Below are 16,434 nucleotides of genomic sequence, written 5' to 3'. Positions count from 1 at the left end.
CACACACACACACACACACACACACACACGCACGTTTGTATTAGCCTAAAAAAAGTAGCTGATCTACAAGCGCACAACACATTGCATCACAACGCAACATGCTGTGAGTTTGTAGACCTGCTATTTTGCCATACACACCTCCACACAACGAAATATAAATCAGCCGTAACTCCTACCCTCCTAGCTTAATTAAAAAAACGACTTGTGTTTCTAGAATGGTCAAACAACTGAAAACAAACATACACACACTGCAATACAAATTTGAAGTAAAAAGAGCTTACCTTTCTGCGTTGCTCCAACTCATTTGGATGGTCACTCTGTGCCGCACATCAACGCTCCTAAATAGAACCGAGCTCTGAACGACTCAACAGAATCAACAGGTATTGATGTGATCACTTGACGGCTGCAGTGTGTCTACAGCCGTTGTAAACGTTTGTGTAAGCGTTTGATGACGCCGGTGTCTCGCTCTTTCAGTGTGTCAGGGCCTCAACCCTTAACCCCAACCCCTAACCCCAACCTCTAAATGCCTAATCCTGATCTAAAGCCCAACCTGAATATTTTACTAATTATAAGCTAGTATAAAACTGTAAACAACTTAACTATATAAACAAACATTTATCTTGTGCAGACCATACAATTGCCCTCACAATGTCTATTGGTGGGTACATTTGGCCCTCACAAGTATAGTAATACAAGCACACGCACACACGCACGCACGCGCACGCACACACACACACACACACACACACACACACACACACACACACACACACACACACACACACACACACACACACACACACACACACACACACACACACACACACACACACACCAGCTAGCCTGATTACTTGGATGCTGGTTTTTGTATGGGCTGCCGCCGGACATGCTGTTAGAGCCATGTTCTGTACAAAGTGGTCAGGCTCATTACTGTGGACTTGGTAACAGGAGCTCATTGACTCACATTCCAGCATTATTCCAGCAGGTCTGATGTGGTTCCTGGTCATATATAGCCCCCCATTTCCCTCCACGTTCGAGTCATCACTCAGTATCCTATCATATCCACGCTTCCTGCATTCACACATGCACTTACAGTGACCACATATCTGTCATTACGCGTATCTATATTCCAGCCCTGGGCCGTTATTGGCAGGGAATGGCTCCTTTCAGGTCAGGTAGGGGACACAGTGCTTCTCGGAGGTAATGGATTCACCATCGCTGAGTTTTGTTGGGCCGAGACACAAAGAGGTGCAATCTGCCTCCTTTTATCTCCACGGAAAACCCTCCATTAGCCTCTCAATCACACCTCTGCAGTGCAGAGTTCAAAGGTCAGCTAGTATTACACGATCCTCTACTTCCCCCGCTGGCATGTCTCTGTCCGTGTCTCTGTCCGTGCCTGTGTGTGTGTGTGTGTGTGTGTGTGTGTGTGTGTGTGTGTCTGTGTCTGTGTCTGTGCCTGTGTGTGTGTGTGTGTGTGTGTGTGTGTGTGTGTGTGTGTGTGTGTGTGTCTCTGTCTGTCTGTTTGTGTATGCGTATGTACTGTGTGTCCTTGCGTGTGTGTGTGTGTGTGTGTGTGTGTGTGTGTGTGTGTGTGTGTGTGTGTGTGTGTGTGTGAGCGAGCGAGCGAGCGTGTGTGTGTGTGTGTGTGCGTCTGTGTGTGTGGGAGTAGCATGCATGCGTGTGTCGGGTTTGGGGGGGTTTCGTTTTTGGGTGAGTCAGATATATCCCGATCCTTCCAAATCCCCTTTCTGGTAGCCCTCTATGACAGCTGTCACTAGCCTGCCAGCTAGCCTGTTCCACAGCTAGTTGAAACCATATCTGGCCCGTACACTGTGCACTATACATACACACACAGCATGCTCGACATAACGGTATTACACGGATGGCTTATGGTATTGCTGTGAACAGCAGACAGAAACACAAGCCATAATTACACCCTGGCAGCGTCTCATGTTAACTCAGGACCCCGCTGGCGGGGATACGGAGGTAATCTCCTCTATAGCTCATTGTTCCTTCCTCCCCTGTGTGCCTCTTCCTGCAGACCATTTCAAGGAGATCTGCCCGGCCGGTCATGGTTATACCTACTCACGCTCCGATGTGCAGATCTCCATGAGACAGCTGGAGGAAGAAGATCTGAGGAACCCGGAGCGCTCCTGGGAGGAGCAGAGCCCCACTTACCCCCAGCCCCCTTACGGCGTGCCGGAGCTGCCCTCACAGCTGCCTAGTGGCCCAGGGCTGCAGCCCAGCTACCCACGACCCCCGCAGATACCCCAATACCCTGTGCACCCAGAAATACCTAGAGAACCTCAGTTCCCCAATACCCCACAGGAGCCACAACAACCCCAGCCCCCGTTCCATCCCTCCCCGGCCTCTGAGCTCCCCGCCAGAGAGACACCCAGACAGCCGGAAGGTGAGAAGAAAATGTTTAATAGACTGAATCTTCACCATGTTGAGTCTTTTGTTGATAAATGTTTGGTCTGATTGTTAAGGAGATGGATGGCTGTTACTACTGAATGTGCTGCAGTGTGTGAAATCCTGGGAGTTATCAAAATATGCCTTGTTGCCGAGCTGAAATTGTTACCACAATCCACAGTATAAATGTGCGTGGTAAAGCCTGATTTATAATTAGTTGTGTGCCAGTGTCGCGCACCACAAATAGTCAATCTTCAAGCTCACAACGTGGTGCGCTGTGAGTCCTGCGACATGCCGTGAGCTTGTAGATCTGCTATTATCAGGGCGCAACACCCATGCGTAGCTAAGTATAACTCAACTCAGGCACAATGGGAATCTCTTGTAGGAACGAAGCTGGATTAGCTATTTGTGGGAATGCAAACATCAACAGGATGTTTTGATCTCCACAAATAAAGGCTTTATCTGTCATTTGAGAAATATGGAGCGTAAGGATGAACACTCATCTCCCTCAATCTGCCAGAGTGCCTCAGCATCACTGCAGTGGAATGAAAAGTCTACAAAGGTTAAACATCTGCAACCTTGGGATTCTGTGAGGAACCCTCCCCTGATTTATGCCTATGAGGCAATTTGTTGGCATAGCTGTAACATTTTTTGATTTATATAAGGAGACCATTCTGTAAATATTTAGGGATTTTGGTCTTCGTTATCTTAGATATCTGTTTCCCTGTCTCTATTTGCATTCTTTTATGGCCGGTAGTCTGCGTTGTTTTCAAATACAAGCCTCTCTGTGTGACTTAAAGGATGAATGCACTGTAAGCTTTGCTTTATTAAGAAATGAAGACCTCAAAAGCCGCAAGCCGAGTGCCCAAAGACAACATGGGCAGATATTCTGATAATGGCCCTTATTAAAGCTCACGGAAGGTCAGATTTCACTATAGATAACGCTGTTTCTCTGTTCTGTCTCCCAGCAGATGTGGAAATACTGAGCGTGGTGAGTTCCTCTTCCCTGTCAACTCCTCGCCACATGCCTTTGAAATGTTTACCTTAGAAAGATATGCACCAGCTATCTCAGCTGGAAGGCTTGTGAGGGCCTATCTGATTACATAACTTAAGCAAAACACAATTCTTGGTGGTTGCATGCGAAAAGGGACTTGCGAATATGACAGCCATAACTTAACCTACATCCTTTCCTAACCAGTAATATTTGCTTGTGTTCCAGCCAACAGTTGTCACTGACTCACCGCTGAAATATCCAGGTATTTTTTCTTGTTGTCTTGTTCACAGGGAACATCCCTCTGATAATAAATGCTGTCAATTCAATATATGTAATCATAACCCCCCCCCCCCCCCCCCCCTGATGATTTAGTGTGGTGTTTTTACACTGCTGTTCTTGTCGTATTGATATAGCATCTAAAAGCTCCAGGGCAAATAGAGATTTGTTACCTTCAGTCACTACTGACGCGTCTCCTAGAAATCTCTCCTGCACTGCAGTGGCAGACTGTACGCACGTCTGCTACATGCCAGTGAAAACACCACATCTGACGGTCGACTCCATTCGGTCCCGCTGATTTATATATGTTATTGTTAGTTCATCTTTATGTAGCTGCCACGCTTCTGCAGTAGGGCCTGGGGAGAGACTGCCATGTTGGTGGTGGTAGAGAAAACAGGGAGTATATCATTTAGGTCATATGGAACGAGAAATTATTCCATGTGATACTGTGGAAGGTTCTCTCTGTGGACACATTAACCACTTAGGCCTTATATACTGTATATCGACACATACTGTATAAGAACATATTTACCACTTAAGCCCTTGCGTTGAAAATAGAGCTTTTCACTTTTTCTGAAGATTTTGAAATGTTTAAAATTCTTTGAAATGTTTTGACAATTTTGGTATTATTATTGGAAATGTTTGATCACATTTGTTTTTAATTAATAAAACATATATATAGAATGACCTGCCCAAAATAGGGACACTAGGTTGATAGTAAGTAAGTAAGCCTTGCTGAGGCCCTTATGGCAACCTACCTCCTGTGTCTGTAGCATGAGGTGACTCGATGTACAAGTACACCTGGGTCCATTTTCATTGGTATGACCCGGCCGGGGAATCGAACCCCGACCTCCCAATCTCAGGGCAGACACTAACCACAAGGCCACTGAGCTGGTTATTTGTGATTAACACTTCTCTCCCTGTTTCCCACATAACAGAGGCCTCTCCTGACTCTCCCATCATCAACCTGAAGCCAGATACTGATGACACTGCCCCCATAGACTCGGCTACAAAGGCCACAGGTGAGACTCAGCAATGCATTGTGTGGAATACTGGGTCAGGTGAACTGAATGGGGTCAGGTGAACTGAATGGAGCATACTGTAACAGCTGAGCCTAGGCCCCAAAGCACAACATAGTGCTGGAGACATTCAAGTTAGGCAATCACTCTGTCCACTGCTAGCAGGCAGCGGCACTTCCCTTAGGCCTCTTCTGCAGGGCTTTACACAGAGTTTAGCAGGGGAGAGCTAAGCATGTGTTGTCCTTTTACTCGACCCCATTTCTCGGAGCCAAGTTGGCTCGCGGATGCCGCGCTGCACAGAGGGTGAGAGGGCGAGAAACCAGAGAGAGTGCGCCTCTTGGAAGAGGAAGCTGTCGGGACTGGATAATGGCCAGGTTTATAGAGAAAGGAGGCAGGGGAAAATAAAGACTGTGACAGAGTGAGAGAGGAGACAGAGAGATTAGCAGAGGAAGGTGCCATCGCTGGGTTTGTTTCTGTCAGCCAGAACCCCTGCGGCCTGATCCAACATCCCTGCACACTAGAACCCGTTTTGGACCGAAAGAGACAAGAACAACACCATTGACAGGCACCACTGTGCATGGCCGGCAGCCTTGTTTCTCCACCGACCCCTTTGTGAGCGCTCCATACCACCTGTTAGAACACTGCAGCTCTGTAAAAAGCTGTCCTCTCATCCAAGACTCCACCTATAAAACAGCCAGGCGGTTTCCATGGAGAAACAACATGTGTTGGCGGAATGCACCTATTTTTTTCTGCAGCTGAGTAATTCTTGTCCAGTAATAGACTGAAGAGTGTGCGTCTGTATACTTAGGTCATGTACTGAGAATGCAAGATGCTAAATGTTGTACTTCTGGGTCTTTTCTTAGATATTGACAAGTGCTCCATCACGCCCACCATCTGCGGCCACGGGAAATGCATTCCAGTGCAGACAGGCTACACCTGCTACTGTGACCCAGGGTACAAGCTCAGCGCACTGCAGACCAACTGCATTGGTAAGTTACAACTGAGAGGACGCTAAAAGAGATGCACAAAACACACATGCAGCGAGCGGCGGCCCCGCGGGATTCTGTCAAATCGCCCTGTCAGCGTCTCATCGCGAGCACACGCCTTTCACACCAAAGGCTTGCCCCGGCGCAGAAGTCCCGAGAAACGGAGCAAGCCAAAACTGAAAGGGATCCGTTTGTTTATGTTGACCCGCTCTGTGATGCCTGACAACACTGTGGATGAGTGCATCCAAAGAGCTGCCACGGTGCTGTGATCCCCTTACTTCACCGTCAGAGCCCAGGCCAAAGCCTTTGCTCCACTCGGCTGGGCTCAGACCCATGACTGTGGAATGCTTGTACCGTGGACGGGCTTGGACCGCGTACGGTCTCCAGTGGTGAAATGGAACTGTAACGTAATGTAACTTAAGAACTCTCCTCTCCTCTGCTCTCTCTCGCTATCTCTCTCTTGTTCTTCTCACACCTCCCTCTCACTGTCTCTTGTCTCTTGCTGCCTGCTCTCTCTCACTCTTTCTCTCTCTCTCTCTCTCTCTCTCTCTCTCTCTCTCTCTCTCTCTCTCTCTCTCTCTCACCCTCTATCTATTCACAGATGTCAATGAGTGTGAGGACAGCCCATGTGAAGGCAAGGGCCACTGTGTGAACACCTTTGGGTCCTACACGTGTCACTGCTTCAGTGGCTACAGTCAGGTCATCACCCAGAACAGGAAGTTCTGTCAAGGTAAGGTGGATGGACATCGGATGTGATGGGTAGTTGCTTTGATAGTTTTTTAAGGATTATGTCAAGAATCACTGACGGTTGCTCTCTTTGTGTCCTTGTTATAGACTCATACGTATAAGTTCTGGGCTGTCAGTACTGCTCACTTTAACTTCAACCCTAGCATCCCTATTTTGACTATAGGTAATTTATACTGTACTCAAAATATGCAAGCTCACAACTTGTCTTGATGCGATGCGTTGTGAGCTTGTGAATCAGCAGTTGTAGGGGGGCGCTGATAGCCAAGTGGTTAAGGCGCGTACCACATATGCTTTGATGCCTGACAGCGTGGCCTCGGTTTGATTCCCGAGCTTGGTGGCGGATTTGCTGCATGTCACTGTACAATCTGTACTATCAAATAAATGTAGAAAAGCCCCAAAAATATATTTTAAAAAAACTAATCAGTAATTTTCAGAAAGAATCATTTTGAATAATTCTTTTAATTTGAAATAGGTCTTAAGTGGTTAAAAAAATCTGAAAGTAGTGATTAATACCGTGGAACACAATAGTCACATTGTTCTCCTCTGTTCCTCTTGGTTGTCGTTCAAACTGGCAGACATTAATGAGTGCAGCATGCCCAACAAGTGCCAGGATGGTGACTGTGTCAACACTGACGGATCTTACACCTGTGAATGCAAGAGTGGCTACGCCAAGTCCTGGAGAGGTGACTGCGAAGGTAACACACAGCAGACACACACAAGACACACACACACACACACACACACACACACACACACACACACACACACACACACACACACACACACACACACACACACACACACACACACACACACACACACACACACACACACACACACAGAGAGAGAGAGAGACACACACAGACACACAGACATACAGACGCTATGCTCAAGTGAGCATGACAATGCAGACCAGACCTATTTGTTAGCTTTCCATGAGTTAATGTGTAGCACAGTTACAGAACAGCCATTGTTGCGTTTGCCCTCGCGGTCTGCCAAGGGGGGAACAAAAACAACAATATTAAAACCAGAGTGATGTTACGTGCGTGCGCGTATTATTATGTGCTTGTCCAGTCATTGTTTAAATAATGGCTTTATTCTAATGCCCTGCCTTGTCTCTGAGCAGATGTGGATGAGTGCAGAGATCCTACTTCCTGTCCCAGAGGTGTCTGCGTCAACACCCCGGGTTCCTTCCAGTGCCAACCCTGTGGCCCTGGGTTCAGGCCCGCCTACGGGAGATGTGTGGGTAAGCCCCGCCCCCCCTGCGGGGGTGTTTCTGACCACTGCCTGGAAATTAACCGCAGGGTTCCCTGTCCGACATTAAAATGGCCCACTTCTATTAGGTAACCTTCTCAAGTTTTAATGCAGACCAAGCTCCCGCAGCGACAACCATCAGAAATAACCTTCCTGGCAACAAGTGTCATGGCAACAGTCCGTGCCCTTAAGGACGTGTTGACAGCCCCATGACACAGTGCAGCTCTGCAAACTGACCGAGCCGAATCAGCCCTGGTGCTTGTGGCTTTTTTGCTCAAAGGGCTGGAATGACTGTGGATGTGTATGGGAAGTGCAGTGGATTTCATGCTTCAAAAGACTTAATATTGGACATTTTATGTACGGCGCGCACTACTGCTGGGCCCCCACCGCAGTCCCAAAACCACTCTGATGATGTCTGCTTGCCGTGGCACAGTGCAACCCTCCACAGTCTCTTTCTGTCTGTCTCTCTGTCTCTCTCTCTCTCTCTCTCTCTCTCTGCAATCAGAATTTCTCAGTGTTTCCATTTATGATAAATCCGTTCCTCCATTCCCACCCTGCACGCCTCCGCGTAGACCTAATATTGTCGAAGCACATTTGCCGTGTTATTGCCCGATCTTTTCATATCACTTGCTGCCGTAAAAATCTTGTTTATAATACTTCAATTTGGGAGAGTCCAAATATTTCCCCTCGGCCACAGCCTTGAACAAACAGTCTGTTATTGTTGGAGGACTCTGACCACTGTGCTGTTGAGCCCAGCATGGGACGGCAGGCCTTTATTTCCACTACTGGGCCACTGAGGAGTCATAGGAGCTGTATGGGAAGGTCATGGGGTCGATTCCCCCATCGTCAAAAGGTCCTGACACGAAAACAAACTGGGTCACTCACCCATAGTATCGTCTGTGTGACACACTGTGAGGTCATGATATCTGTTTATGAGATTTTCAAAACGCAGTGACCGACAAACTAAATTATATAAGTTTTGTGACGTGTGAAAGGATAACACACCGCCAGCCCTTAACCTGGAGGTGGCCCTGTTACGTAAGAGGCTGACTAGTGTTGCCACATTCCCTTTACGTGAACTTACACCCCTGCTAATTTGTTTGGAAACCCAAGCTCCTGGAGAGAGTATTCCAGAAATGTGAAGGCTTGAGAGACTTTGACTGAACGGCCACTGGAAAATGTGGTAATGAACTTGGTGTAATTTGTTAGTGTTTTTGGATTCGTTGTAACAAAGTCTCTCAGTGAACCTTTTAACCAATCACGCCAAATCACTGGGTGGGTGGGTGGGTGGGTGTGTGTGTGTGTGTGAGTGTGAGTGTGAGTGTGAGTGTGAGTGTGTGTGTGTGTGTGTGTGTGTGTGTGTGTGTGTGCGTGTGCGTGTGCACACTTGCTCGTCCGTGCGTATGTGCGTGTGAGACCCCATTCAGAACACCACCCGCCCCTTTAAAGGACAACTTTGTTTTTTTACAACCAAGGTTTATATTTTAGCTTGTAATTAAAGTAAATAAATGATGAGTGTAATTTTTTTTTCATTTACTGCTTTCTATAGTTTTAGCATTTTTTGCGATGTTTTTTACAGTGGGCGGGGGCATTCTGTCCGGTGGCTAAATATGCCTTTTTTACACAATAAAAAAAGTCCGGCTGTCTGAGATGGCCAGATGTGAGTTATTGGGGGCTAGAAGAGCTACTGTAAATAATAATAAAGAAAACGCCGGGTTAATGTGTTAAAAAAATGCATATTTAGCCACCGGACAGAATGCCCCCGCCCACTGTGAAAACACTGTAAAAAAGATTGTGAAAATTGCTAAAACTATAGAAAGCAGTAAATTTAAATTTTTTAACACTCATCTTTTATTTACTTTAATTACAATCTAAAACATAAACATTGGTTGTAAAAAACCAAAGTTGTCCTTTAAGCTCCTTTATGTTTTTGTTAATTGTTGATCCACTAATGTCACTCATGTTCTTTGTAACGATGTCAATGTATAAATAGCAACTGAGAGGAACTTCCCCTATAAATGAAGGGTGACAGCAGAGGTAAATATTTTTATTCGGAACACCCACACAGGCATTACTAACAGGCTTTCACCATACGCCTGAGGCTGAGGGAGCCACATAAAAACAGGCAACATGAGCGGCAGGTTCCAGTGCTTTCCTCAGTCAATTGACTGTAGCGCAGTAGTTTAGGCCCAATTGGCCACGTCGTGGATAAGCCTAATTTCTGGTGTGATAGGGAAAACAGCTCCAGTCCCTTGTCAGGGCTTATCACCAAGGCCAGAGAGATGCCAGGAGATTGCAGAAACAAAGCATTGGCCCACAATGACAGACATCTGGCTGCTGGCCATGGCTAGACAGACAAAGCCCTGTCTGTGACTCTTTCTCACTCTGTTCCCACTGTGTGTGACCTCTGTCTCCATCTTCTCCCAGGAAAGTCCATTGTTTACTGTACGTCTCAGAAAATAAAGACATGTACTTTTCCTTTTCTATTCCTTTTATTTTGCTTTTATTGTCTCTCTCTCTCTCACACACATTATTGAAGAACACGCCAAGAGAATATAAAATATTACCTTTTTTTAATGCTCCATTGATTCCACTATGAAACAGTGTTTCTGCATGAGGTTTTCCACAAACACAACTTATTTATGTCCCATCGTCATGTGTTCCGACTTAGAGCATGAAGTGGGAAGCACTGGGCCAGCGCGCTAGATAACAGCAGGCATTCATGAGCGGCGTTCTGGTCCCTGCCATGATGTAATCGCAGCATGTAATTACGGCCCGGGTAAATCTGTCATAATCACCTTCTCATGCATGCTATGCCCGGCCTCCTCTGTCCTCAGATGTGAACGAGTGCTTGGACCAATCGGTGTGCGGCCGCGGTAGGTGTGTCAACACCGAGGGCTCCTACAGGTGCAACTGTTTCCACGGCTACAAACTCTCACAGGACAACATTTGCCACGGTAACTTTCTTTAATTAATTTTTTTATGCCCACATAGCAAAGTAACTGTGAATAGTTCTTACGACGGAAGCCAGTCCAGCTCTATTGAAGTCCACGGGGGGTTTAAGAAAGGTTACTAAAGAGCGAGCGGTAGTCTTTAATTTACGAGTTTCTCCTGTTGCTCTGGTGTCTCATCTCCCCAGATGTGGATGATTGTTTGCTCCCCGGAGTCTGTCTCCACGGCAGGTGTGTCAATCTGGATGGAACCCACAAGTGCACGTGCAACCATGGTTACCAAGCCACCTCAGACAGCAAAGCCTGCGAAGGTCTGTGAAGGATTATCTATGTAGGCCCACTGGGTGGAACTCATTATCACCGCACCCATCTCTGCTCTCCCCACCAAATCTGTCTCAGCAGCAAGATAATGTCTCGCCTCCTAATTGTTTTTTATCCTTTAAATTAGATGTCAACGAGTGCGCTACTCATAATGTGTGCCCTGTGGGAATTTGCGTCAACACTGAGGGTTCCTACACATGCCAAAACTGCAGGCATGGATTTGGACCATCTGCTGACGGACAGCACTGCGAGGGTAGGAAATATTTCTTGCGCAAAAAGTTTGTGCTGCACTACAACTGTCAGCACACTGGGGATTTGTTCATTTGTGGTGGCTGCAATCTTTTTAATCTCTTTGTTTTCAGATCTGGATGAGTGTGCCCAGGGCGACGTATGTCTCGGCGGTGTGTGTGCCAACACTGAGGGCTCGTACAGCTGCACAAAGTGTAAGGCTGGCTACAGGGTGTCCCAGGATCAGCGGAGGTGTGAAGGTAAGTCCAGTCTTAAGTCGTGCTCTTCCCTCCAGTTTACCCAACCCAATACCCACCCCGACGCCTGGAGACTCCTCCGCAGTGACTCATTCAAATTACTCAATGCTTCTGGGCAATTTGTCAAGCCAAAAATGCTTACAGTATGTTGAAACTCTTCCTTGCGTTGTGCTGTATGTGCCATTGTAACTTGATATATATTACTAGCCGCTGATTTCACCCCATTATTATGCAGTCTTTTAGAGCAGTGGCTCTCAAATTTTCTTGAGCTCTGGACCGCCAGCAGATTTTGAACAATCAAGGACCACCCCACCTCTTATCCCAACAAGTCAATCTACAACGCAAGTTGTGAGCTTGTAGAATTGCTATTTTAGTTGCTTGACAATGAACACCAACAAAGTATATCAAGCCCTTAATTGTTCCAAAATTAAATTTTTACATTTTATGGATTATGAAATATTAGTTAAAAATGTTTGATACATTTAATAATGGTACAATATATATTTAAAATAAATAAATCAAACATTTTCCCATGGGCCACCTCTGTAATTATGCTATGGGCCCCTAGTTGTCCATGGACCACTTGTTGAGAAACTGTGTTCTAGAGCAAAGTGTGGTCCGGGGACCCCCAGGGGTCCTTCAGGGGGTCCCCAGCAAAATGAGTTAATATAGTATAAAAATCAGTTCAAGCACTTTAACCGTATATTCATTGCGAACTTGTATATCAGCTATTTTCAAAAAATCTTGAAGAAATGTGAAAAATGTGGAATGTTTTTGAAACATACACAAGTCTTGTATCGGGGTCCCTGGCACAACATATCTTCAGATGGGGGTTTGCGGTCAAATACATATTAATTTGGGGGTCTTCGACTGGTAAAAGTCTGAGAACCACTGTTCTAGAGTAATGAATGTGTGTGTGGGTGTGTGCCTCCCCCAGATATTGATGAGTGCCAGTCTCTGTCCACTTGTGCCAACGGGATCTGTTTGAACTCTGAGGGCTCTTACATGTGTGAGGCCTGTCCTACAGGATACACTATATCGTATGATGGAGAGCTCTGCGAAGGTCAGTTTACCATTTGCCATTCATCTTAAAGCTTTTTTGTTGTTGTTGTTGTATTAATTAGGTTCTTGAACTTGTACATAATAAATGGCATCCACTGGTAATTCAATAGCCCAAGTAGTTTCACTGCTAGACCCCCAAGCGGACTGATGTGACCATCCTTCTTGGTTAAGGTACTTTCTTGCCTTATAATCACTGGTGGAAGTAGACGTTGTATTTAAGTAAAAATTGTGAAATATGCGGAAAGTTGTGAAATATGCAGCAATATGCGAAATATGCGATATGCGAAAAGTTGCGAAATATGTGAAAAGTTGTGAAATATGCGATGCGATGCCATTTTGAGGTTTTGAGCCATTTTGCTGATTATGTAAATTCTGCGATCGCATTATCGCATTTTTCTGGAGGGTCTAAAAAAGACTGTTACAAGTAAAAGGCCTAGGGCCAAAGTTGAATATAGGATTAAAAGTTGGAAATACTCAAGTAAAGTAAATGTACATCAAACTTGTACTTACTGTAAGTACTGTACTTGAGTAATGTTCTCAGTTACATTCCACCACTGCTTATAATACAAATTGTACTCATTGAGAACAAATCCTTTGCTGTGACAACACTCTTTCACAATCTACGACATTAGATAGTATCTCATCTCACCAGCACAGTCTTTGCTGTGGGAGCAACTAATAGTCTGTTTGGTGTTGGCTTTCATTCATCCTCTAGATATTGATGAGTGTGCGCTGCCCAGTTCTTGCCCAAGGGGAACGTGTACCAACACAGACGGTTCCTTCACATGCATTACTTGTAGGTCAGGATTCAGAGTGTCTGAGGATGGACAGCTGTGTGAAGGTGAGGCCTTCGAAATGTACGTATGTACTGTGCATGTGTGTGTGTGTGTGTGTGTGTGTGTGTGTGTGTGTGTGTGTGTGTGTGTGTGTGTGTGTGTGTGTGTGTGTGTGTGTGTGTGTGTGTGTGTGTGTGTGTGAGTGTGTGTGCAAGCACATGCTTCATTGCCTATGTTAGTAGTACAGTATGTACAGTATACATGACCACAGGTGTGTGTGTGTGTGTGTGTGTGTGTGTGTGTGTGTGTGTGTGTGTGTGTGTGTGTGTGTGTGTGTGTGTGTGTGTGTGTGTGTGTGTGTGGGGTGGTGTGTGTGTGTGTGGGTGGGTGGGTGGGTGGGTGTGTGTGTGTGTGTGTGTGTGTGTGTGTGTGTGTGTGTGTGTGTGTGTGTGTGTGTGTGTGTGTGTGTGTGTGTGTGTGTGTGTGTGTGTGTGTGTGTGTGTGTGTGTGTGTGTGTTAAGTATAAGCCTACTGTTTTAAGCTGAACGTATTCCACCTTGCCCCCGTCCCCTTTGAATGACAGATGTGAGTGCGTATGCCAGCTCCATTCAGCACCCCGCTGGGGGTTGAATGCGTTCAGCCGGTTCAGTTTTGTGTGTAAACGGCATCAGGTGTGACTGGTTGGATACAAATCCGCCTCTGCTTCTGAGCTCAAAATCTCAAAATACACCTCCTAGACATCACATCATTGCTGGATCCCAGATCCCTTCTTTGCCTCTGGCGCTGCAGGCTCATCTGATCCCTGCTTAACAGGAATGAGACAACCGATTCCAAAATAGACCCCCGGTGACGTCAGACCAAAGTCCCGTCAATAACTCTTCTGAAGAGATAGAGGCGTCGACATTCATAATTCGGCCCATGTTCCAGTGTTTACTGAGCTGGCTGATTGGGCCCCGCTGGCAGGCTTTACTGATTTGAGCCCAGAGATGGTAATGTGCAGTGCGATGTGTCCATTTGTGTCCGCGTCCAGATGTCGATGAGTGCTCGCGCGCTAATGTGTGCCCAGGACGCCTGTGCCACAACACCCGGGGGTCTTACGAATGCAGAAGCTGTGGACCCGGCCTGCAGCTGTCTGACGACGGCTATGGCTGTGAGGGTAAGTCTACACATGCTACACATAGCTGGAATAAAGTCATCTAATCTTGGATCTGGAAAAGACTTTGAAGTTCACCTCTGCCATTAATTTCTGCTAATAATTGTACAATGACTCCAAATTGTACTGTGACTTTTTCTGGCTGTTATTGTTATTTGTTGGATTATATTGTTTTTAGTATGCTTTTGGCTTTGTAGTACTTTTTTCTTAATCTTTTTTATTTTTCCACGCTTTTTTCTTTCAGTCGATTTTATGTGAACCACTTTGAATTGCCTCTGTGTATGAAATGTGCTATTCAAGCAAACTTGCCTTGCCTTACCTTACCTATCTGATCGTGGTCGGTACAGTACAAAAGCATAGTCTTCAGGGGGATTGATGTAAGCAGAAGGCCCCAAAGACCCAAAAGATGATTTCACCAAATTCTTAAAGGGATCATTAATTGGTCATGACATGATTTATGAGATAAATGCGGTGAGACAGCTTTGACGAATCCAGGGAGGTTCGATTCTGTCATGACTTCATGGGAAGGAGAAAAGGAATGATTATTTAAGAGCGTTCAAACGTGGCCCCTGGTCAGTGCTACACCGTGTGTTTTTGAATGGAAGCGCCAGTCTGGCATGAGAGGAAGAGCCCCCTCTGATACGCTGTAAAATCTGCAGTGTCGATTTAACCCCGAGAGTGTAAAAATGGACCTCTAAGTGTTAAAATAATCAAGACTCCAGATTTTACAGTGTATGTGTCTTTGCCCTGGGAAAACGTTTCACAAAACACCTCGAAGACCGTGTCACCCACTGATTGGATTTTAATGGACGTCTGCAATGCCATGGAAAATATGAAGGGCTTAATTTGAAATGAAGTCAGCCACTCCCCTACCCTCCGTGCAGCGAGTCTGCCCCGTTGAACCCGCTCTGTTGACCCAAAGGCAAAAACCGAGCCATTTCAATCACTTAACAATACCCTGCACTATTTTCCCTATAAGAAATACAATCTGTGCCGAGGTCGAGGAATTCCCAGTGATCACATAACAGTGAGCCAAGGGACTGTTTGTAGATACAGTAATTATACGCCACCTGTAATAGCTTGCTGTTTTGGAATCGATGCCCGTCCTGCATACTTATCTTTCTACCCTTTTTAATAAAGCACTGTCAGTGCAAGTTAATAAAGAGGGCTTTACTTAATGTGCGCTGTAGTGTAGACTGAAAAACACTGTGCTATCAGTACCTTTAACCGATCAGATAGTGACTTGATTTGAGAGATTTGAGAACGCTCCAGGCTTCTGTCTCCTCAGCCTGACAGGCTACAGCTAACCTACCTTTGACCTTATTGCATGTCTAGCCTCATTTATACTTGGTAGTACGCCGGTGTTGCACATTGGAAATAGCCGATCTACAAGCTCACAACACGATGCACTGCACCACGACACCGGCGCGCAACTAAGTGTAAATCAGTCTTTATGTTGATGATACTGCTCTCTCTCTGTCTCTTATTTTGTCTCTGTTTCGTCCTCTTCTTCTACCCCATCCTCTTCTTCTACCCCCCCCCCCCCCCCCCCCCCCGCCCCCCCCGCACGCACACACAATATCTGACAGATATTGACGAATGCCAGACTCCAGGGGTGTGTCCCAAGGGGTTATGCACCAACACAGAGGGATCGTTCTCCTGCATGGCGTGTGATCCTGGCTTCACGGTGGCACCCGATGGAGTCTCCTGCGAAGGTACCGCACACCCGAGCCGCGCTCTTACCTTGACTGACACGGGATACCCCCTAAGATCAAGTCAGACCTGCAGTCACGGCCGTTGACGGCTATTCGCTCATTTTGACATCCATCCCCACTCCAACCCAGTCGGACACAAATGAGTCATAACTCCGATGGAAATGATGCCTGTCATATCTTTGACTTATTGTCTGTGGTCTGGAAGCCCTTCATTTAGATGACAAACTGGAACCCATTTGAGCCGAGAACCAATTTTTTACAGCTGCCTTGAATGTGTAATTTT

At 46.2% G+C, this 16,434-nt stretch overlaps 1 protein-coding gene across 2 annotated transcripts in view; it reads left to right on the top strand.

Moving 5' to 3' along the window:
• Window positions 1-16,434, top strand: part of LOC311035951 (latent-transforming growth factor beta-binding protein 2-like) — a 118,716-nt gene that overhangs the window by 79,612 nt on the left and 22,670 nt on the right. The window contains exons 12-27 of one of the 2 annotated variants that reach the window (XM_084044467.1): window positions 2,042-2,410; window positions 3,384-3,403; window positions 3,632-3,668; window positions 4,621-4,704; window positions 5,565-5,690; window positions 6,289-6,417; window positions 7,010-7,129; window positions 7,561-7,680; window positions 10,526-10,645; window positions 10,828-10,950; window positions 11,088-11,213; window positions 11,323-11,448; window positions 12,383-12,508; window positions 13,223-13,348; window positions 14,314-14,439; window positions 16,026-16,151. In XM_084044467.1, coding sequence (XP_083900593.1) covers window positions 2,042-2,410; window positions 3,384-3,403; window positions 3,632-3,668; window positions 4,621-4,704; window positions 5,565-5,690; window positions 6,289-6,417; window positions 7,010-7,129; window positions 7,561-7,680; window positions 10,526-10,645; window positions 10,828-10,950; window positions 11,088-11,213; window positions 11,323-11,448; window positions 12,383-12,508; window positions 13,223-13,348; window positions 14,314-14,439; window positions 16,026-16,151 — 2,004 coding nt within the window. Of the gene's footprint in view, window positions 1-2,041; window positions 2,411-3,380; window positions 3,404-3,631; window positions 3,669-4,620; window positions 4,705-5,564; window positions 5,691-6,288; window positions 6,418-7,009; window positions 7,130-7,560; window positions 7,681-10,525; window positions 10,646-10,827; window positions 10,951-11,087; window positions 11,214-11,322; window positions 11,449-12,382; window positions 12,509-13,222; window positions 13,349-14,313; window positions 14,440-16,025; window positions 16,152-16,434 lie in introns of both variants that reach the window. The other variant, XM_084044466.1, reaches the window with a different exon arrangement.

Source organism: Gymnoscopelus microlampas (genome assembly GCF_963454915.1).
Source record: "Gymnoscopelus microlampas genome assembly, chromosome: 20".
Taxonomy (NCBI): domain Eukaryota; kingdom Metazoa; phylum Chordata; class Actinopteri; order Myctophiformes; family Myctophidae; genus Gymnoscopelus; species Gymnoscopelus microlampas.
The sequence above is the reverse complement of the archived record's forward strand: the minus strand, read 5'-3'. Positions and strand labels throughout refer to the sequence as shown.